Genomic DNA, 22,722 nt, shown 5'->3' on the forward strand with positions numbered 1-22,722 from the left:
GTGCTGGCTTGTGATGCTGTGTAATAAAGGTAGTTACTTTCCAATAGGTTTTGATTGTGTGTCAGATTATGGAGGTTTAGATCAGGGTCAACGTGATCAATCATCTTCTAGGTTTAAATTATGGTTATTTATATCCTGAGTTGTGGGTTGAGTTTTAGTACTGATATCTGTAGTGGTGGGAAGTTTGGACAAGTGTATAGCTATAGCATTAAATCGTTAATGCAAATCATAGTATATAGTTGCAGGATCATCTCAGATATGACTTTCTCAATACCAGGCTTAATTCCTATGCTTTTTGTAAGGAGAATTTGCAATTGTCATGGCTTTCCTTCCCATGTACTCTTAATTTTTTATTTAATTGTAGTATACAGAGATTTTTCAAAAGCCTTTGACAAGTGTGATCATGGTGTAGTAGGGCACAGAATGCGTGCTAAAGGGATAACGGGCAAAGTGGTAAGATGGATCTTCGACTTTCTAACCAATCGAACGCGGAATAAACAGAATTAAGTCGGAGGCTGCCACATTGAAGAGCTATGTTCCTCAAAGCACAGTACTCGCCCCCATCTTGCATGAAAAGGTCATCCATTGAGGGTACGGTAAATCTCCAAACAGATATGAATCAAGTTTTCCATTGGGCAACAGAAAACAATATGTATTATGTTCTGTGAGGAAAATTTTCAACTAATCCGCTATGGAAAACTGGAGGTAATAATAGCTTGAACTGAGTATACTACAAACTGTAATCACACAGTAGAGCAGAAGAGTAGTGTGAAGGACCTGGGAGGGGTAATGTTAGAGAATCTCACCTTCAAGGGTAATCACAGTGTCACTTATCACTTCTACGAGGAAAATAGAAGGATGGATAATGAGAACCTTCAAAACAAGGGATGCCAAGCCAGTGATTATTCTTTTTAAATCACTTATTTTCTCTAGGCTGGAATACTACTGTACACTAACAGCTCCATTCAAGGAAGGTGAAATCGTAGGTCTAGAAAATGTACAGAGAACCTTTACTGCACATATCAGCTCCGTCAAACATCTTAATTACTGGGAAAGCTTGGAGTCACTTGACCTATACTCACTGAAGCGCAGGCGAGAGAGATACATTATAATCTACACCTGGAAAATTCTAGACTGGGACTGGTCCCAAATCTGCACCCAGAAATCACCCTCTACGAAAGCAAAAGATTGGGCAGACGGTGCAACATTCCAATGAAAAATAGGGGCGCCATTAGTTCACTAAGACAGCACAGTAAGTGTCCGGGGCCCAAGACTGTTCAGCAGCCTCCCACCAGGCATAAGGGGAATTACCAATAGGCCCCTGGCTGTCTTCAAGAGGGAGCTGGGCAGATAATTTAAGATAGCAGCAGTAGCAGCATGGTTGATCTGGCCCTGATCCACCGGGAAGCCTGGTCAGTGAGTGCGCCGCGGGGGTGTTGACCCCCACAACACTCTCCATGTAGACTTCAGGTAGGTTCAGTCTCTCCAGTCAGATCTTTAATTTGCGCTTTTTTTTTTTTTTTTTTTTTTTGGCTTTCATTCTTTCCCCTCAGGTTCTTGTCTTTTTTTTAATCCAAACACCATACAAGTTTGGGCCCTCAGTTCCCCTTCTTGCATTCTCTTGATGACCCACTTCATCTCTTCCCTCGTAGTCTCTCGTCGCAGCTACAAGACTCGCCCTACCTTTTATCTTGAACTGCTGGGCAAATATCGCTTACGTTTCTTTCGCTTGCTGTGTTGACAGCTTGTCCGTGACCCTGGTCTTCCTTCACCTTCCTCGTCACAGAGCCGCAGGACGGGTCCCGTCGACACATTGCATACATCTGTTACTCTACAATAATATGAGATATTAGTCATATAAAGAAGAGATCTCAGAAGAATAACAATTGAATATACAGTGTATCATATGAAACTAATTAATTTTATAATGGGAAAACAGGAATGTATCTTCTATCAAGATAAAAATAAAACTTTTAGAATTCCTCAAATATTTCCCAGGCAGTTGGTTGGGACAATGTTCTTAATAGTACATTATTATTATAATCAAAAAGAAGCGCTAAGCCACAAGGGCTATACAGCGCTGCTCTTAATAGTACAAGATGCAGTAATTCCCATTGTAGAGATATAATAGATCGGTCTCTTGCAAATTCCTGACTGATGTATCATAAATAATATTCAAGGTTGTTTGTCCTTGATAGCCATAATTAACATCTTCCGTGTTGACACTTGTAATAAGCTCTGGCTATAAAGACAGAGACAAGCTGAAGAAAAAGATTTTGTTGGGACAAAGCTTCGCTGTGTATTACAACCCAGGAGTCCCAAAGGCCTATTATCCTGGGTGTAAAGGGAGCAAAATAAACACAGCAGAAAAACTTTTGACTTATATTATCCTTCACCAATTTAGAACAAAAGTATGTACACTATGTACAGTGATAGGTATTAGTGCACTCCTCGGTAAGCAAGGCAGAATAGAAGCCACTAGAGAGCAGACCGTGCTTCAACCAGCTCTAGAATGGGAATGACAAGGGCAGACAGGTGAGTGGTACCCACAACACCTCTGCGATTGCCAAAACCATTTTCTCATTGGCTGGAACCTGAGTACTGATTGAACGACGGGGCCCCATCATTAACCCTAGTACCTGGTTCGCTGGTTGGGGGAGATAGCCTTTCAATGAGGGTGTGTACATGCGCCGAATAAAGGTTACGTACTCTTTGCATGCCACAGTGTGTAAAGCTGTGTTGTGCAACTAGTCTGTACAAGTGTGAGCGAGGGGTTATAAGTGTTCGCGGGGTAACAAGGTGTGGGTTCGACTGAAGACAGGGCACACACGTGTTATCCATAGGCACCTGGTTACAGGTGCTCCTGTCCCATTCTGTACAGATTGTGACGTGCCGTTGACTGTGGACCATATATTAGCAGTCTGCTCATGGATTAGGCATTTTCCCGAGGTGCCTGTAGGGACTTCGGAGTCTCTTTTTGACAGGACATTTAACGGGCTTTTAATTGATGCTGATTATTGTAACTTGGTATGACAGTATTTATAATGAGTGTTTGTCCATGGAAACAAGAGGGGAATGTACGAGAGTATAGTTATACCAACACTTTTATATGGGTGTGAAACATGGTGAATGTTGAAACAAGGAGAAGGCTGGAGGCAATGGAGATGTCATGTCTGAGGGCAATGTGTGGTGTGAATGTAATGCAGAGAATTCGTAGTTTGGAAATTAGGAGGAGGTGCAGGGATTACCAAAACTATTATCCAGAGAGCTGAGGAGGGGTTGTTGAGGTTCGGACATGTAGAGAGAATGAAACAAAATAGAATGACTTCGAGAGTGTATAAATCTGTAGCGGAGGGAAAGCGGAGTAGGGGGTCGGCCTAGGAATGGTTGGAGGGAGGGGGTAAAGGAGGTTTTGTGTGCGAGGGGCTTTGACTTCCAGCAAGCATGCGTGAGCGTGTTAGACAGGATCGAATGGAGACAAATGGCTTTTAGGACTTGACGTGCTGTTGGAGTGTAAGCAAGATAACATTTATGAAGGGAATCAGGGAAACCGGCAGACCGGACTTGATTCCTGGAGATGGGAAGTACAGTGCCGGCACTCTGAAGGAGGGCTGTTAATGTTGTAATTTTATAACTGTAGTGTTAGCATGCCTGTAGCAAGACAGTGATAGAGTGAATGATGGTGATTTTTTTTTTGTTTTTCGGTCCACCCTGCCTTGGTGGGAGAAGGCCGATGTGTTAATAAATAATAATTGTATTCTTGTTTTTTATTGTGTATTGTATATAGTTTTACGAGTGACCAATGCGGTCAGTGTGGTCAGTATCTGTCACAACTACCGAGCAACAAGGTGTAGGCGGGGGAGGTCGATAGTCGTTGTTACATACACAAGTCACATGAGCATGACAGTTTGACGGGAGGGGGTGGGAGGGAAGGGATGGGGGAGGTTTTCGGGGGTGAGGGGGAGCGAGATTGGTGGGAAGAATCAGGGAATCGGCGGGAAAAATATTTTTAGACAAGAACATGATGGATCATGAACGTGTCACGAATAATTGTCAATAACAGGAGTTAACTCACACGTTGAGAGAGAGAAAGAGAAGAGAAAAGACGAGAGCTGGAGCCCATGACTAACAAATAGCATCCACAGGCCCATTGATATAAAAAACATAACTATGGAAAAAAATATAGGTTGAACTTAATTACTAAAAATAAACCACAAACTATACGTCAGTACTAAGGAAGTCTAAACAAGTGTATTAATGCTAGCAGGTTCATTGAAGTGTGAGGTGATACGAAGAACACCTGGAACACACACATATCTTGGGTTCTCGGAAACTGACCGAAACCAGAGATATTGTCCTAACCAAATCCACTGAACAACATATCCAGCCTACTGAAACAGTCAGTACATTAAATGATTTCTTCTCTACCATAGGATCACTTCTAGGTAGCAAAATCCCAAGCACTAGTGCTCGAGCAAGTCTTCCGAGCTCCCTCTATCTTGGCTCCAGCTAATCCTACTGAGGTCTCTCTGATAATAAACTCACTGAAAAATAAGTTATAGAATATAGCACAAGCACCACCGCTATAGTTCAGAAGAGCGCCTCATGTGCTTTCACTCGCCATTGCAATACTGTTAAACAAATCATTAGAAACCAGCACATTCCTGACAATGCTTAAGATAGCAAGGGTTACCCCAGTACACGAAGGAGGTGACCCAGCCGACATAAATAACTACAGACCTATATCTAATCTGTCACTGTTATCCAAAATCTTCGAAAAAAAATAATCCATAAGAGATTATATTCGTTTCTAGCGCTATTCAACATGCATAACCCCTGCCAGTTTGGTTTAAGACCAAATGCAATTATAAAAATTCTAGACTTCATTTATGCAGCTCTTGAGATAAGTGAATATCCACTAGGAAAGCATTAGATACGGTAGACCACAGCATCCTGCACTTTCAGCTTGGACATACGGTATCAGAAGTCATTCACTTGCATATCTAAATTCCTACCTTAACAACAGACACCAATACATCTCCATTAAAAGCATAACCTCATCAACGTGACCTATCAACATAGGGTTGTCCCAAGACAATGTACTCTGCCCTCTGCTTTTCCCCGTATACATCAGTGATCTTCCAGATGCATCCCAACAACTTAGACCTGTTCTGTTTACAGACGACACAACCTTTGTAATCTCCCACCCAAATCTGACTTCTGTCAATAGCACTGTTGTTGAGGAGCTTATAGAGATATCTACCTGGATGAATACTAATACATTCACTCTTAACATTGACGAGACTTCCTACGTGATGTTTGGGAACAGATGTCCAACTGAATGTTATGATTAATGGGTTTCCCATTGCTATACAGAACGAAGGAAAATTCTTATGTCTGTTCCTTAACTACAACTTCAAATTCAATACCTACGTTCAGAACATAAAAAAAGTATGTAAACCAGTTACTATGTACCTCAAACAGCACTACTTACATTGTACCACTCGCTAATCTATCCTACCTCACCTATGTATTTGTGTCTGGAGATCTACAACAGCAAATAATTTAAGGTCAACAACTCAGCAGGTGTACAGTAGCTGCACGGTACACCCCCACTCTTCAAAAGTCTAAACTTATATAATGTATACAAAATTCACTCGTACTATGCATACTACATATATATCAATCCCGCCCTGAAACGCTTTCATGATAGCTGCAACAAAACTCATAGGTATAATACGAGGTACAAAAATTTCAGTGCCATTCAACGTGTCCGACTCAGCTTGTGTAAAAGCTCAATGTGCATAAAAGGACTTAAAATCTGGAATTATTTTTCTGAAGATTCCAGAGGCTTTCTGTCTGCCAGCCACTTTAAAGTTAATGTTAACACACACCATTTCATCTTTATGTGATCCTGACAACAATTCATTATGCCAAACAAATCCTGAAACCCTGTCTTTCATCCATTATTATTATCCCTGTTTTGTGCCATCCTTCTTCAACTCTCGTTTCCTACTAGAAAGACATTAATTCATGTACCTAGCTTCATTAATTTATCTTTAGTAAGGATTTTTATTAAATTACTGAATACCTTCACTATATTATAAAATGTTTCTTTATACTGTTGCACCATTTGTCTCATTGTCTAGTAATTATAGTTAGTTTTAAGGCTGCCTGAAATGCCTTGCATAACAAGGGGCTTCCTATAAAGTAGTTCATACAAGTCAGTTACTTAAATTATATACTGTACAGAACGCCACTTTATAGAAACAACGTTGTTTGTTGAAAGAGAGAGACAGAGATTATAATGAATTCATTGGTAAGAGGTATGGTAGTATGTGGGGTGTTCTTGATGACGCTTGGTTAGAATATGTGATTTGCACCTTTTAATTGGAGTATTGGCACATTCACTTAATGTAAGCGTAAATACCAACGTTTTCTCAGAGCCAGAGGAAGAGTACGGAAGAAATAGAGAGGAAGAGCAACTAATAAAGAGCTGGAAGCTTAGAGCAACTAAATAGCTGGAGGTGGAGAGTGAAAAGTTGTATAGGAAGATAAATTAGTCAGTCTGTTACCCGAGACTTGCTATCATGCCAAGGAATACCGTGCTTAAGGTGATGTTATCAAGCAGGGTAACACCTTCGTCACATCCTTAATCAACAGGAAAATACATCCGTCATCTGCAGCAAGCTTTCACATCAACATGGGTTTGGCTATCGTTGACAGGATATCCTTGGGATAAAATATGACTGCATTGACCATGAAGTCATATTTTATCCCAGGTATATCAATGTCATTGCCGGGCTCTGAAATTCTTATCATACATCTATTGCTGTTAACACTCCATTAGTGACGTTATGCTGTCTAGAGACCATTAAGTTAATAATAGCTGCAAATTAGCGAGGGCAATAGACATCTCTCTTGTGTAAGTAAGAGTCCATTCATCCGTGTAGATATATGATTCCGGAATGGGATGAAGCACAACGTTGAAGCAGAAAAGGGCCACGCATTGAAGAACACACAAAGATTGCTTTGTTTTAAAACTACACTAAAAGGGAGATCGTAGGCAGTGACTCGCTAGGGAAAGAGTGGAGCCAGAGTGGTTAATCTAGCATGCAAGGCATCCAAGAAGCTTACAGGGTTGTTGTGCGTCTCGTACCTACTTGACAGCAGAAGCTGCAAAACTTTATAAGAGACAGCCTCCTACCTTGAGTCTTCACTACTTCTTGGATGGGTTGCTTTATCCTTTCCCTCTTCCCCCTCTCCTCTCATCTGCGACTTCTGCACAAGATAAAGGATCGTGCAAGGCCTTAATCTGCCCTAATAGACCTATCATGTCAGTATAGCCTCAACACCGGAGAGATGTCGGGGTCTTATAGTCATGTAAAAAATAACATTCTCAAGGTCTCCCACTGAGCTTACGTTTGCGGATAACATGATGCCACCACTACACTACAATCAGGGATCCATCATCAGTTTCACTCTGGATTTACTCTTCTCAAGGACATCACTCCCACGGCATCATGCATTACTAGAGTAATACATTTGGAACAGGTTCACAAAACTTCTACATTAAATAAATAAGTCAGTAGACATGAAAGTATTCGCCCACAGCTGGCGCCACCTGTTCCCTACATATATTCCAGTTAATATTAAATACAGTTTAAACCAATAAATTTATTGTACTATATCGCTAAAGGAAGGTTTTTAAGAAAACTTAGAGAGAGATGGGAAACGGGAAGGAACAGAGGGAGCAGGGACTGGGAGATTGTTGCTATTGTGTTTATCACAATTTCTCGTGACTTTTGAACCAGTTAACAAAGAGTGAGAGCTACTCTTATGCTGCACCAGCGGGAAGGACTCCTTGTCCTTGTCCTTCCCTCTTTTGTTACTCAGAATTATGTGTATTATGCATCACAAGAGCCAGCTCTCTAGCAGTTTATTTGCTGTCTACTGTAAGTGTGTATATATATATATATATATATATATATATATATATATATATATATATATATATATATATATATATATATATATATATATATATATATATATATATATATATATATATATATATTAAATATAGGGAAGTACCACCTCTATGGCTGGAATGGGGACCCTCATCCTCAGAGAAGACAATAAACGTACCTCAAGGAAAACTCAAAGTTCTCCCCGGAGCTGTTTGAATATTTTCTTCTCCTACCACTCTCCTCAAACATATTGTTTTATTAAACAGGCACTTTATCCATTTGTCACTACACCTGGTAAACTACTGTCTCCTAGAGCTATCTAATCATTTTTCTTTTTATCCCCAACAGAGTGATGGTGTTAGCGATGGAATGTTGACGACGGAGGAGCTCCAGCAGGTGTTTGGTGAGAGAGACACAGGTAATGCTGTACATGTGTTTGGAGAGACACGTAATATTTTGCATGTGATACAAGAGAAACAGGTACTATACAGATATGAAGAGAGACAGGTATCGTGTCTCGGCACATCCCTAAGCCTGGCCCTAGCAGCGTCCTTTCTTGTGTTTTACTTAATGTGAGTCACATGTTGCTGTCATTTATTAGACAAAGTTTATATTTTTAAATGCCTGTCTTGAATATACCTGCTCTGTGTTTACCTGCCTTGTGTGTATCTACCTTGTACACACCTGTTTTGTGCATAAGTACCTTGTCTCTATCTGTTAACTAATGGCCAGGCCTCCTAGTCTGCTACTTGATCAATTAGGGTGTTAGTATTTGCAGCACAGTTCGACGTAAGCACTAATTAAGCGACTTTATAGTTAAAAACTACCCATATTATTCACAGGGAAGCGCTAAACCATTCTGGGAATGGGAAGCGATCAAGCCTGATACAAATAAAAAGGCAGTTTTAATTTCTTGGATCAGTAACCCTTCGAGGCACCTGAATGGTGTTTGCTTAGGGAATATTGAACCCGAGATTCCCAATTTGTGAAGCCATATTGACCGTCAGTCATATTGTGTGTAATGAGTAAAAAACAAAGTTGTTGTCATTATTCTCTCGAGGCAATAAAAATAAACGTAAAACGTCCCACCCTTTTATATATTTTTTTATTTTATTTTCAGTGCCAAATTATAGTGTATTTACACCTCTGGTCGTTGGTAGTGTGGAGAAGGGAGGACGCCGCACTCGCTCCACCACAAGCACCTTCCTTCAATTTAACGCTCTCGGTCGTGCTTTTAATTTCAGGTGAACTCTTGTGTGTTGACTTGTGATTCAAAGCAGTAGCAAAAGTGATTATAGTAATATAATTATAATGATAACTGTTATTCAGAGAAGTCACTAGAACGTTACTAACATAAACTACCATGTCACTGTAGCAAATCCTACATCCCCTCTCCCACAATTCATACAGATTACAGCCCAACAGCGACCTATTATCGCCCTATTTTGTAATCATTGGTCGTCATGGAGACAGGGCGGACATCCGGGATGTGGACAGGGATCAACTAGACTGTTACTATCAAGGGGTGGACCAGGCTCAGGGCTCCTACAACACCTCTATCGCAGTAGAGCTCTGCGGCCCAGTTGTAAGTTACTCCTATACTTTACCCTCTGTATTCCGTTTTCTTTGATGAATGCTGGAGGACGGTCGGTTAGTCGTCTGGAATTGTCCGGTGATTTTTATTCAAAATTAAATCAAAATGTTTATTTCCTTGTAAAGCTTACAATGTGTGGTTAACATGTTATAAAATATTAATTACAAAGAAGGCCACTAGCATGCCTAGGCATTTTGGGCAGACTAATACTAATTCTTACTCTATAGTCTATATTCATATAGGTTATGGAGCAGTATTGAACATACATTATTAAATACATACATAATTAAATGCATACCCAATTAGGTACATACATAATTAGATTTATAACAGTGAGATAGTACCTATCACATAATAATATTACAAATGGTAAATTTAGTAACGGGATTGAATTGTCTTGGCATGATACACTGTTTCTATTAAGGCTCATATAATGCATCGACACCATGCCTAACCCTTCTAGGGTAGGGTAGGTGCCTGAGTCCGAGCCTTTAGCTCATAAGACTGTCATTCCCATTTGCCCCCTTGGGGCGGGGATGGCAGACCAGAGAGGCCTAGCTTGTGGCTAGGCCTGGGGACAGTTGGTCCCAAAGATGAGGAGGTGCTTGTGCCTCCTCTCATGGGAGACTTACGTCTCAGACACTCCCTAAAGAGGGAGCCAAGGCCGGGCCACCACTTGGAGAAGGCCCGGGCCGGGAGAATACCGGCTAATCTTTAACTAACTAACTAACTCATATAATGGAAGAGTTTTTTAGGCAAACTTAGGACTAACTTAAGTTTTAATAGGCAACAGTTATATTAGGAATTTTATGTTTACAGTCATTTGGGTGAGTGTAAGTGTAAATTAGAGGGAATTAGAGATAATGAGAGTAAGACTATATTGCTGTGGATGTGTTCATGATACAAAAAAAAAAAAATTAGGTAGTTTTCATTTGGTTAGCTGATGATGGGGTGTGTTAGGGAAATAAGATGTTTTTTAATGGTAGTTTTGAAAATGGTGTCTGAGCCTGCGGTTCTAGAGCTTTCGGGTAGGGAGTTCCAGATTTTAGGACCTTTTATGTACATCGAATTTTTGTAGAGGTTTAGCCGGACACGGGGAATGTCACAGAGATTTTTGTGTCTGGTATTGTGTCTATGGGTCCTGTTGCAACTATCAAAAAAGTGTTTTAGTTGAGGATTAATATTAGAATTTATGGTTCTCTAGATGTAGGTTGCACAGTAGTAAGTGTAGATATTCTGTAGAGTGAGTTTAGGTCTTTGAAGAGTAGGGGGGATGTTGTTTCATAGTATTAGATTGCCTGATAATTCTTACTGCGGCTTTTTGTTGGGTTGTTATTGGCTTTAGGTGGGTTGCTGCTGTTGAACCCCAGGCAAAAATAGCATAGGTGAGGTAGGGTTAGATGAGTGAATGGTGTGAGTAGGGCTGATTGTGGTACGTAGTAACATATCATAGAGAGGATCCCAACCGTTTTGGATACTTTTTTTGTTATGTGTTGGATATGGGTGCAGAATTTCTGGTTGCTGTCAAGATGTAGGCCGAGGAATCTGCCCTCATTATGTTTAGCAATAAGAGTGATGTCAATCATAATAAGTTGTGCAACATCTACTTTGTTATCAAACATAATATAGAAGGTTTTGCCAGTATTAAGTGCAAGTTTATTGACAGTCATCCAGGTTGATATTTTTTAGTAGCTCTTCGTTAACAATGGTGTTGAGTGAGGCAAGATTTGGGTGGGAGATGAAAAATAATTTCTCACAGCTGATATAAAAAGTGAAGTAGTTCAAGTGTTCTGACAGGAGGAATCATTTGGGGAAAAGAACTTAATAAATTTGGTTGATTTATATTTAAATCGAATAAAGTGTTTATTTCATATTTCATCTGTGTTTACAAATTCAAAATATCTCCCTTTCTCATATTTCTCAGTACTAGGCCTTATACTTGAGTCTTTGAGGCATAGAATAAAGAAGTTGGCCCCGGGCAGTGGCGTCGTAAGGGGGGCGGGGGGGGCGCCCCGGGTGACACCATCAAGGGGTGACACCATAGAGCCTCTAAAGAAGGTGGCACTAATGCACAAAACAGTGCTGCACCAACATAAGAGAAAAAATCCATCGTTTCTATATAGCCTATTATATGATTAGAGTACAAATAGGCCTATATAAGGAAAATTATTGATTTTGATGATGTGTTAGATGATTTTGCAGGATTGAAGGAAAGGAAATTTAAGATCAGATTCACTGAGATGTTACCTGTACTCAAGGTCAAATCGGAACTTGTGTTTCTCTGATATTGCATTTTTTTTTTTTTTTTATTGTTGAAGATGAATAAATGTAGGATCTGTTGGCTGTACTCAAAGTGGTATTTGAGTTTATGTTTCCTCAGTATTACTACTATTATTTATTTTATCATTAATTAAGTTGAGAAGTATTCTCCTGTTCGGTTTATGGTCCTTAAACGTTCTCATTGTTAAACATTAGTCACTGGTCATGCAGTAGTGACGTAACTGGAGTTTAATCCCCCCGCCCTTGGAGTTTATGGGGGTGACTCCAAAGATTCCGCCCCGGGTGACACCAACCCTAGCAACGCCGCTGGCCCCGGGCAACACCAGACCTCTGCACGCCACTAGATCAGGAGGAGTTTGAGGTGGTAATGAGTCCCTGAGCCTGGAGTCGATGTAATCAGTCTGATCAGGCCGAGGGACTCATTACCTCAAACTCCTTCTGATCTTCAACATTCTTCTTTGTATAGGACTGATGAAGCCACTGTGTGGCGAAACGTTTCCTCAGTAAAGATACCCAAGTGTTGCACATGTGTCTAATTCATCAACTTTGTCGGTTCTCTGAACCATTTATCTAAAGTTCAGTCTTGATCTTCCATGGAACATTTTGTAGAATTTCACAGATAGAGGGGGAGGGGGAGCGCAAATGAAAGTACGGGAAACGACGCTTTTTTTTCAGAAAATTAAGTTAATGTTGCATAAGTTTTCATTTTCGTAGAATGTTCTTGAACGTACGTTTTCTTTGGTTCAGCGTGGTGTCATCTCCAGCCCGACGGCGGAGTACGTGATCGAGCCTCTACCTCAGGTTGTACGGAGAAGGCGACGGACCACCGTCCGTGGAGATCTCACATCCCACACCCACATCCTGTACACCAAGCAGGACAACACAGGAGACACCGTGGAGGCCAGTGAGTATCCTAGTGAGCAGGTTTCTTGATGTCTCCTCGAATTTTAGATCTCCAGGAGTATCTTAATTAAGGGCATGTCCGAATTTTTCTTCCTCGGAGGGTTTTTATTTTAAAATTTGAGAGCGCCTCATCCGATAAGTTTTAAATTTTAAACTGTGGTGTAATGTAACTAGGAAAAGTGTTATGTAACTATTGGAATATGTGGGTGTCCTCTGGTCTATTTTATATAGACCATTCCTAATGTGATTTCATTGCGATAACTTGAGAAAGCCTCTTCTGATAGGCCTTATGTTTTCAACACTGGTGTATCGTACCTAAAAGGCTGGAAATGTTTAAGAGCCAATTTGACATTTCTTTCAAATTTGCGTGGTATTTTTTTCCGTGAAATAACTGTAATGTGCCTTTTCGGAATTGCTTTATCTTTGATAGTGATGCATCTTATGAAAAGGGTAAGACCTTTTGGATTTAAGCCGTATAGATTCATATTTACATATTTACCAGCAAAGTTAATGAACTTGGAATCGTTGACGTCTGTGAGGACGTCGTCATTGTCCATCATATAATTTTTGTCAGCGCAGGACTTCAGAAGTTTAGTGTCCTCACACTTCAAGGAAGGTTCCTTGATGTTGGTGAGCGGCTCTTCATTCAAGAAAGTTCATTTGTCATCCCTTGAATAGAACTGATTGACTCGCATTCTTCCCTACAGGTTTAGGGCTGTCCCTAAATATAATTATTTAGTATAATCTATATGAAAATTGTATTACCATACGTAGCATAATTTTGTTTCTATTGAATTAATTGAATTACTGCATATTACTAAGTAAGTTTATTCAGGTATGCACAAATACAGTTACATAGATTATCATACATAGCTGCATATGTGTAGAGAACCTAGGGTAACCTCAAAAAAAAAAAAGTGACTTATTTCCAATAGGGTCAAGTTATAGCCTGCATATCTATCTCTTCACTCCTCTATTTTATCTTACTCGTTCACACGCTTTCCATACTCTATCTCTTGTTTGCCACACTAAATGTTTCATTTACTGTGTTCCAGCAGGATTGTCCCGGAGGCGGCGGTCCTTCCTGCCGACATTGCAGCAGCAGCAGCAGGAGACACGAGCTCTGCTGGGGTTGCGTCAGGAGCGTCAGTCCTACTACGATAGCTACGAACACGTTGTAGACTCACGTATACGATCTGAGTGGGGCGAGGGAGGAGGTGGTGGTGGTGGCAACAACGATTTCTACGATGAGCGCAGCATCAGTGACGACGGGTGGGTGGTCGCCTGTGTCAGTTCGTTCATCCAAGACAAAGGGAGTTTCCAAAGACAATAGTTTTGATTGTATTCGTACAAAAACCGTACGTGAGTCACACCTCTAACTAAAAACATTGTGCATACGTGTGTGTGTGTGTACTCGCCTCACCTATTTGTGGTTGCAGGAATCGAGTCACAGCTCCTGGCCCCGTGTGTGTGTGTGTTTGTTTACTGACTCAGCGATGGTGTTTGTGGCTGTTGAGTTGAAGTTTCATGGTTGCCTCTTCATACTTTACTGGCGGCAGAAGGCTTAACCTCTGGGATCGATTATATTTACTTGGAAATGCATCTATGGAATCAGTCTCAGGTTACTTTTCTCCTAGCTCGCTCAACCACTTTATTATCCTTACACAGATTAATCTTCTAATGTTTTCTTATATATTTAGCCAGTCTACTTCCTATTTGTGTCTAATTTTACAATTCCCTATTTGTGACTTAAGTTTGTGTGCGCGACAGGAAGGTGCGACGAGGTGAGGACCTGTACATAGAAACGGCGGTGTTTGTGGACAGGGATCTTTACCGTCACATGGAAGACAACTTCCCCACTGACACAGAAGATCAGGTCCTGAGAGTCGTCCTCGCCATGGTCAACGCGGTGAGTATGGTGGGGGAGTCAGTTTAGGAAGGATATAACTCTCTGTTAGAGAGCCTCAGTGGTGACCTTTGGGGTCGATTATCGAAGGGCAGTGAAGGGCACACTCGCCTTACTGATCGATACCTCTGTGACTGTCATACATCTTGTCCTATGCTTTGGCCTTTTAAGCTGCCCCATTAATTTAATACTGGCCTGATTTAAAACTTTTTTGACTTGTTGGCGAATTCTTTAAACATAGACAAGTTGATGTTTATTTCATAAATGCAAAATTTTAAACATTTTATGAGATTATTATTGTACTGGATGTTTATAGATATTTGTGTTGTAGTGTGTGTGAGAGTGTCATACACACTATCAACCTTTGTTTTATGTAAGTATTCAGTGACTGTCTGGTCTCAGAGCTCTTCCAGTCCAACATTTTCCCGTTTTAGATCTCCAACTCATCCTCGTAATTCACCACACCTTCTCACATCTATTCTTTCAGTCCTTTGCCCCCAAACCTTTTCCTTTATACCACCTCCCTTAAACTTTCCTCTTCACAGTTCACCTATCTCATTTCTTCTTTCCTTCAAGCCACTTCTTTCTTGCACAGGTTCAGCTCCTCTATAACGACGACTCTCTGGGTCATCGCGTCAAATTCGTGTTGAAGCGCCTGGAGGTACTCTACGGTGACCCGCCCTCCCTCCACCGCCCTAACGATATTGACAACTTCCTGACCAGCTTCTGTGCCTGGCAGCGTCAGGAAAACCCTCCCGAAGATACCCACGAGTTGCATTGGGACCACGCCCTCATCCTGACGGGGCTGGATGTGTACACCCTTACCTCCAGTGGCAGACTCAACTCCCAGGTTGTCGGTAAGCTCCATGGCTGTACGGCAAAATGCAGGAGAAAGTAAATCTAACAGATCCTTCTATATATTCTCAGGTTAGCTTGCTGGAAATAATATATGAAGAAATGTAAAACATTTTTAAATAATGTAGATTGATAGTCAAACTTAACAGTTCTGGCTAGCAGAAATTTAGCCCTTTGACTGTCGCAACCCCCAATCCTGAGGTGTCTCCTGGTGTCGCAAAATTTAAAAAAAAAATTATTTTTTCTTATGAAATGATAGAGAATCTTTTCCCGATTGTAATGACACCAAAAAAACGAAATTTGATGGAAAACTGACGGAATTATGCTCTCGTGAAGTTAGCGACCTCGGCGCTGTTTACAAATCGGCGATTTCGCCCACTTTGAGCCCTATTTTCGGCTAATTCCATTGTTCCAGTCGCCCAAACTCATAGCTATTTCTTTAGAACTCCATTTTTTCTATCGATTGAGTATAAGAAACTGCCCATTTACCGATTTCAACTACCTAATAATGTGGTCAGAAATTTGCAATTTGGCCAATTTCACGAAAACTAAAAAATATGACAATTTCAAAATAAGGTCCAGAATGAACAATGCAGACATTCCTGGCTCTAAAATAACATTTTCTTTGCTCATCAGTCATGTCTCCAGGCCCCTCTGATATTACACTTGCTTTCTATTTTGAATTTTTATTCAAACAAAAAATAGAAGACTTACTATTATGCAGACTACTGCAATACTGTAATAACTATAAATAACATCAACCCATTCATGACTGCATATTAGAATGGCTAGTTGGACATTTATTGGACAATGACATCATTTGTTTACTTTTGAACATTGGCAAAATCAAACATTTCCCCTACTTTGAGCTCCATTTCTAGGTTCTTTTTATAGTAAAATCAATCAAAATCACCTCTATTTCTATAATTTGTTTTCCATTCTATCAAATGAGACCAAGAAAACGAGAATACAACCATAAATACTATACGAAAATAGACTACAAAGTCGGCATTTTAATTAAAAAAACGTTCGGAGTTTTTTTTTTATTATTATGCACTGCGTGCTGCAGGATTTTTTTTATATGGTGCACACTGACCACACAGACCCATTCTCTCACATGTGGGCCTACCACCTTTCTCCTGCTTGATTTGAAGCCGCTAGAATTTATGAGTATATATACGTCAAACACGGTACCTCGTAAGACGTATATATACGGCCGCGACAGTCAAAGGGATAAAGCCAATAAAATTCTTGGTTTTATATCAATATATATAAATCATAGTAAGAGACCTTTTTGAGTTTTCCCAAGTTACCTTCCTGGAAACATTAAATCTAGAAAAGTAAGGTAACATGGTTTATTATGGTATTCTGAGGTTAGCTTGTATAGAAGGCTAAGACTTCCAAAAATTACTTTGCAAGGATCTTTGTAAACGGACAAACCAGTCATTAGTGCCAGATCTATGGCAGCAAGGCAGAAGTGACCACTAACCTACCTGTGCTAGACTCACTGGCATGAGTGAATCAAGTCTGAGGGTTGGAAGAGGGAAGGGGAATGGGGTACTACTGATTGTGGAGGGGTTAAGGGGTGGTAAAAGGGAAAAAAATTTCATGAGTACAATTGGGGGAAGGAGAAAATGGCGAGGATAGTTACAGGTGGAGTGTCCTCTTAAATAATCACTTTTGTGAATTGATGCTGATGAAAAACTCTTTATCCAACTATTGGAGGTACTTTCTCCTTCCCTGACTCAAACCCGATTACCCACCATTTTGCAGGGGCTGTATAACCCTTACGGATTTAGCATTTACCTGTGTATATGATTGTATGTGTGTGTAATTAGTAAACCAACATATATCTAAAACTGAATACTTGTAATTTTTCATGGAATAAGCGTTCCTTAGCCTCGTACTACTAGAACGTCACTGACCATTGGAGTGTGTTGGGGACAGTAAAAATCTAGCTGTCAGCATCTAGAACAGGGATCCGAGGCTTGTCCATGCCTTGAACGGTCTGGATCAGGTGTAAGCTGTCAATGCCTATATAATCCCAGTATCAGCTCAATCCTTGAAAAATTATATTCGTTCATTAGGTATTTGCTGACCACTGTATTTGTGTACGTGCTTGTAGTTTTGCTTGCTCTCTCCCTCCCTGGGCGGTTGCTTGTCGCTTCCTGAGGCCTGGCACCTGTGGCTGGCATGTGCACACGCTCCAGCTCCTGCACCGTCAACGAGGGTCGCCACTTTGAGTCTGTCTACGTCATGGCTCACGAGATCGGCCACAAGTGAGTAGGGGTTCGGACCCAATGGGTTTTTGGTCTTACTTGGAGTTAACGGATGATCAAGATTTGTCAGGTAGTTTTTTCCCTGACGAATAAAATAAAATACATGGAGAGAATCGTATGAAGGGGTATAAAAGGAAGTTTATAAAAGAAGAAAGGACTGGCTTCATTTTGTAGTTGGTCGGTAGTTAAGTGGATGTAGTCTTGCTTGAGGGGATGGTGATGCTGCTTAAGGAGAAATGAAGCCGTTAGTAAGGAGGGGTGAGGAAGACGGAAATAGAAAGGAAAGGGGAAAGGAAATGATAGAAAAGATAAGTTTTTTTTTTTTTTTGATGGGGTGGAAATTGGATACATCAGCAATATGCTACTCTTCAGTATAATAGGAAAGGAATGTAAGGGATAGGCGAAAAAAAGTAATTGAGAAGGAAAGGGAAATGGGAGAAGGGAGGGCAGGAAAGAAGAAGAATCGGGAGGGAAGGGGTAGGGAGAGAGACAGGAGAAAAAAGGAGACAGCTAGCTGTTTAGAAAGGGAAATGTGTAATACGGTATTTATATTCCCACTGTGCATTTATTTTTTTGTATGTGTGTGTTTTATTGAAGGGAATTGTTAGTGTAATGTGTGGCATGTTTGGTTGTTTGTTGTGCCTATAGTTTACAGAGTTGTATTCACGGGGGTTGAGCCTCCTGGCCTACTGTCACCTGCATTAATGATATCTGCCTCCTGGACTTTATCTTATGTTGTTATATTTTGTGTAACTGTTATTGTGTTTTATTGTGTAAAGCTACTTGTGAATCATGCGAGTAATATTACTGTAATTAGCAATAAAATTATAAACAAGTGTGGTGGTCGACAGCCTGGGAATGCGACACGATGGGCTGCAGGCTGGCAACAACTGTGACCCCGGCAGGTACCTCATGTCCCCTACCTTGGGATCAGGCAAGATCACTTGGTCCCCCTGCTCCCGGCGGTACCTGGATGACTTCCTCAGGTGAGTGAGACAAGGTCACCTAATCTCCTTGAATACAAGTGCTTAATTTTAATAACGTCAGTAGTAACGTCAAGGAACGTGTTTATGTAGCGGTGAGGTATCTATATGTCTACTACGACAGGTCGCAGCAAGCGTCGTGTCTGCGGGATGTGTCAGCCCCTGACAGTCAGCAGATGAACCACGAAGCTCACTCTCCCCCTGGGCAGCGCTTCTCAGCAGACCAGCAGTGTGAGTGTGTACTTGTACTCCCTTTGTTTGTAGGGGTCGAGTCATTGTTCCTGGTCCCGCCTCTTAACTCTTATCGATACGTTTCAAGTTTTAACTCATCGATAAGCTTTACCGATTTCTGGTCTCCAGGACCTGCTCATAGTACTCTTGAAGCGTCCGTCTTTTAGTGTGTTCCACTTGCCACACTGACATTGAAATTATACTTCCTAACGTTCCTGTGGTTCATCTGCTTCTTACGTCTCATCTGTCCCTCCTGTTGATATCTCCTTGTGTGTATGTGTGGGGGGGGGGCGTATGTTTAATTACCTATTTACAGTTTCAGTAGCAGAGTTTAAGTTCAGAAGTCCGTCTTCGCTATTTCATCAATATTTAATTTTTTAACTTGGTTAATGCACTTAATAGATCCTACTGTAATCCCTAACATTGTTCAACTTTTATGACCTTATATGTGATTGTCTCCTTCCTCCTCCCAGACAGTGAAGGCATCCTTAGTCCTCTCAAGCTGGGAGCTAGTTTTTAGCTAGTCTTTGTTTTATCTTATCCATTTTTTAAGGTGCAGAAACCATGCTATCATAAAATATTCCAATTTTTGCCTCGCAATACATCATGATTTTTTTTAGCACGTTCCCACCTATATATCTGAAGACTGTTTTAAAGTTGGCCAGTGAGGCATAAGAGTTTCTCACGATTTCCATTATATTGATTTCCGGCGACAATCTTTTGCCAGTGATGACTGTCAAGTTTCTCTCTCTCTCTCTCTCTCTCTCTCTCTCTCTCTCTCTCTCTCTCTCTCTCTCTCTCTCTCTCTCTCTCTCTCTCTCTCTCTCTCTCTCTCTGTCTCTCTCTCTCTCTCTCTCTCTCTCTCTCTCTCTCTCTCTGTGAAACGTTTTATTGTCACGTAATCTATATTCTCCACGTCGCCTGTTATTGCTTCCTCACATTTCCCCCGCACGTCACTTGCTAACATAAATTTCAACCATCCAATATATAACTACATTTCCTCAGTCTTCATGTAGGAATTTAATAATACTACTTTATTAATTTGTATTACTTTGCATCATCATATGTATATTCATACAGTTTTTGTTACTTCTGGCAAGTGTTTTGTATGTCCGGCGAGTCAGAAACATTGTGGGCAGCCTCACCGGTCTTTGCCTCGCCTCGTTCTTGACATTATTTTGTATCTTTTCCACTACAATATTCGTATCTCTCTTCCAAACACAAAATCTCTCATCCACTGTAATAGCTTCTTTTATACTTTATTTTGTAGTCTGTAGATTATGCTTTCTTAAGAATAAGCTCTCTAGAAATCAAAACTCATGCAAGGCATTTTTACCCATTAAAAAAAGAGCACTGAATATCAGATAGATTATTGATCTCAGTGTTTTACCTATTTTTTCTTTTATTTTTTTTTCTAGCACATTTATGTCTTGTCAGTGAAGCACGTCTGTAAGTATCGACGAACTATGCTCAATTTTCCAATTTGTTTGCTACCAAACTTTCTTGAATAATGAATTATATAACACACAGATAGTGATAATTATGGGAAAATTTGTAATAACAGGAATGTGAATTAAAAAAATAAACAAGGCATTGTGTAATAAACTGTCTATAAAATAATACAACCAAATCCTATCAGAACAAACTAGAGATATAACAATAAATGAAAGTGTTAACCCCAATGTTATTGTTTCAGCAGAAGGGATGAGGGGGGGGGGGGAGGGTGTTGATGGATGGATGGGATGGTGGTAATGACAAGCGGATATTGAAGGTTGAACGAGGGACATCATCAAGGTTAATGCCAGTGTGTGTGTGTGTGTGCGCGCGCGAGCGTGTGCGTGCACGTGTATGTACGTACATATACTTACAAATTTGCACTCTCCTATTTATGCTTGTGGAGGTTGAGCTCCAGAGCTTTGGCTCATTCATTTACAATTCGTTTAGCATTTGTAATTTCTGTCTTTTGGAGTTCTGCCATACCTTGTTTGGAAACCATGTGTAGGGTGTTGCCTCCACTACCTGGCTTTCTAGCGTGTTCTACACTTCACTAGTGCTTTCTTATATGAGTTTATTTTATATAAACTTCCATTAGTGTCCCTCGTTGTTTTCTCTCACACATCGCTCTTCTTTGTATCTTGTCTAAACCTCCTTCAGTGATGTAACCTTCACCTCCTAGTCTATTCTTGGCTCACTGTTTTTAACTCTGCTGTTAATCTATCGCCAATTATATATACTCTAATTTTTTTATTTTTTCAAGGGTCCATGTTGGGGCAACAAACACGAGTTTGTCATGTACAAGTACATATATCCTGAGTGAGTTTTTGTGCAGGTTCGTGAAGGCTTTTGTAAAGTTTTGTATAAAGTACTTATGTTCGGTTTGTGGTCAAGTGTAATTTTTACCAAGCTCTTTTTTCCATCTCGGGTGAATGTTTTCCTCCTTTCTGGTACCGTCTCTCACCGGCTTTTTAACCACATTGTTTGACACTTCCTATCAGTGATGTCTCAGTGCTACCTGCTAGACTATTTTTAACAGTTTGACAAATACCTTTTTAAATTTAGGTAGTCTTCTTCCTTTCGTGTCATTCTCATTAACTTGGTGTCATCGAAGAGAGGAGCTTACGACGACGTTTCGGTCCGACTTGGACCGGGTTATTTGTGTATCGTTCCAGTGCCTTTTTTTTTTTTTTTTTTTTTTTTATTGGTGTCATCCTGAGATGTCGACATAAAGGTCTCTCTCGTCGATTATTTCTCTCCTTATTACCTGTTTTTTCCTCTTCTTTTCCTCCCTTCCAGCAGAGAACTCACTCTGTCTTGATCGGTCGTAACTATGTAAATAAGTTTAGGTAGTGCGTCTCATTGTTGACGGAGGATTGAGCCTCCAACACTCCTTGTGCTGAACGACTCGCATATTAATTTTTATTCATTAATTTTTACGTGGCAGGTATGCTGAAACACGGGGTGGGGAGTCACCATGCAGACTCTCAACCTCTGGAGGATATCTGCCAGGACCTACACTGTCGTAGAGATCACTACACCTGGACCTCCCACCCTGCCCTGGAGGGTACCTCCTGCGGTCATCGTAAGGTACGTACCCCCACCCCTCAAGGTACGTACCCTCACCCCTCAAGGTACGTACCCCACCCCTCAAGGTACGTACCCCCACCCCTCAAGGTACGCCCCACCCCTCAAGGTACGTCCCCCGCCCCTCAAGGTACGTACCCCCACCCCTCACGGAACGCCCCCACCCCTCAAGGTACATTCCCCACCCCTCAAGGTACGTCCCCCACCTCTCAAGGTACGTCCTCCCACCCCTCAAAGTACGTCCCTCCACACCTCAAGGTACGTACCCTGCCCTGCAGGGTACTGCCTGTGACCAATCCACCCTGCCCTGGAGGGTACCACCTGTGACCCACCCACCCTGCCCTGGAGGGTACCATCTGTGACCATCCCACCCTGCCCTGAAGGCTACCGCCTGTGACTCACCCACCTTGCCCTGGAGGGTACCGCCTGTGACCCACCCTGCCCTGGAGGGTACCGCCTGTGACCCACCCTGCCCTGGAGGGTACCTCCTGTGGTCACAGCGAGGTACGACTACCTTACTCTCCCTCCATCGCCTGTGACTTGGTTAGACTTGGATATGGCTTGGACTGCGACTATTATTTTCCCCTTATATTGTGGTTGTGAACCTTGTAGTGTGTCGGTATCCTGCGTCTGGTAACTG

The 22,722-nt window shown here is 41.2% G+C and overlaps 1 protein-coding gene across 3 annotated transcripts in view; it reads left to right on the top strand.

Moving 5' to 3' along the window:
• Positions 1-22,722, top strand: part of LOC128685581 (A disintegrin and metalloproteinase with thrombospondin motifs adt-1-like) — a 157,775-nt gene that overhangs the window by 80,670 nt on the left and 54,383 nt on the right. For 2 of the 3 annotated variants that reach the window (XM_070087998.1, XM_070088000.1), the window contains exons 3-13: positions 8,319-8,388; positions 9,091-9,214; positions 9,381-9,555; positions 12,592-12,748; positions 13,803-14,019; positions 14,518-14,656; positions 15,249-15,510; positions 17,682-17,787; positions 18,639-18,773; positions 18,895-19,001; positions 21,943-22,085. In XM_070087998.1, the coding sequence (XP_069944099.1) occupies positions 8,319-8,388; positions 9,091-9,214; positions 9,381-9,555; positions 12,592-12,748; positions 13,803-14,019; positions 14,518-14,656; positions 15,249-15,510; positions 17,682-17,787; positions 18,639-18,773; positions 18,895-19,001; positions 21,943-22,085 (1,635 nt within the window). The remainder of the gene's footprint in view (positions 1-8,318; positions 8,389-9,090; positions 9,215-9,380; positions 9,556-12,591; positions 12,749-13,802; positions 14,020-14,517; positions 14,657-15,248; positions 15,511-17,681; positions 17,788-18,638; positions 18,774-18,894; positions 19,002-21,942; positions 22,086-22,722) is intronic. The other variant, XM_070087999.1, reaches the window with a different exon arrangement.

This window comes from Cherax quadricarinatus, chromosome 23, assembly GCF_038502225.1.
Source record: "Cherax quadricarinatus isolate ZL_2023a chromosome 23, ASM3850222v1, whole genome shotgun sequence".
Taxonomy (NCBI): Eukaryota; Metazoa; Arthropoda; class Malacostraca; order Decapoda; family Parastacidae; genus Cherax; species Cherax quadricarinatus.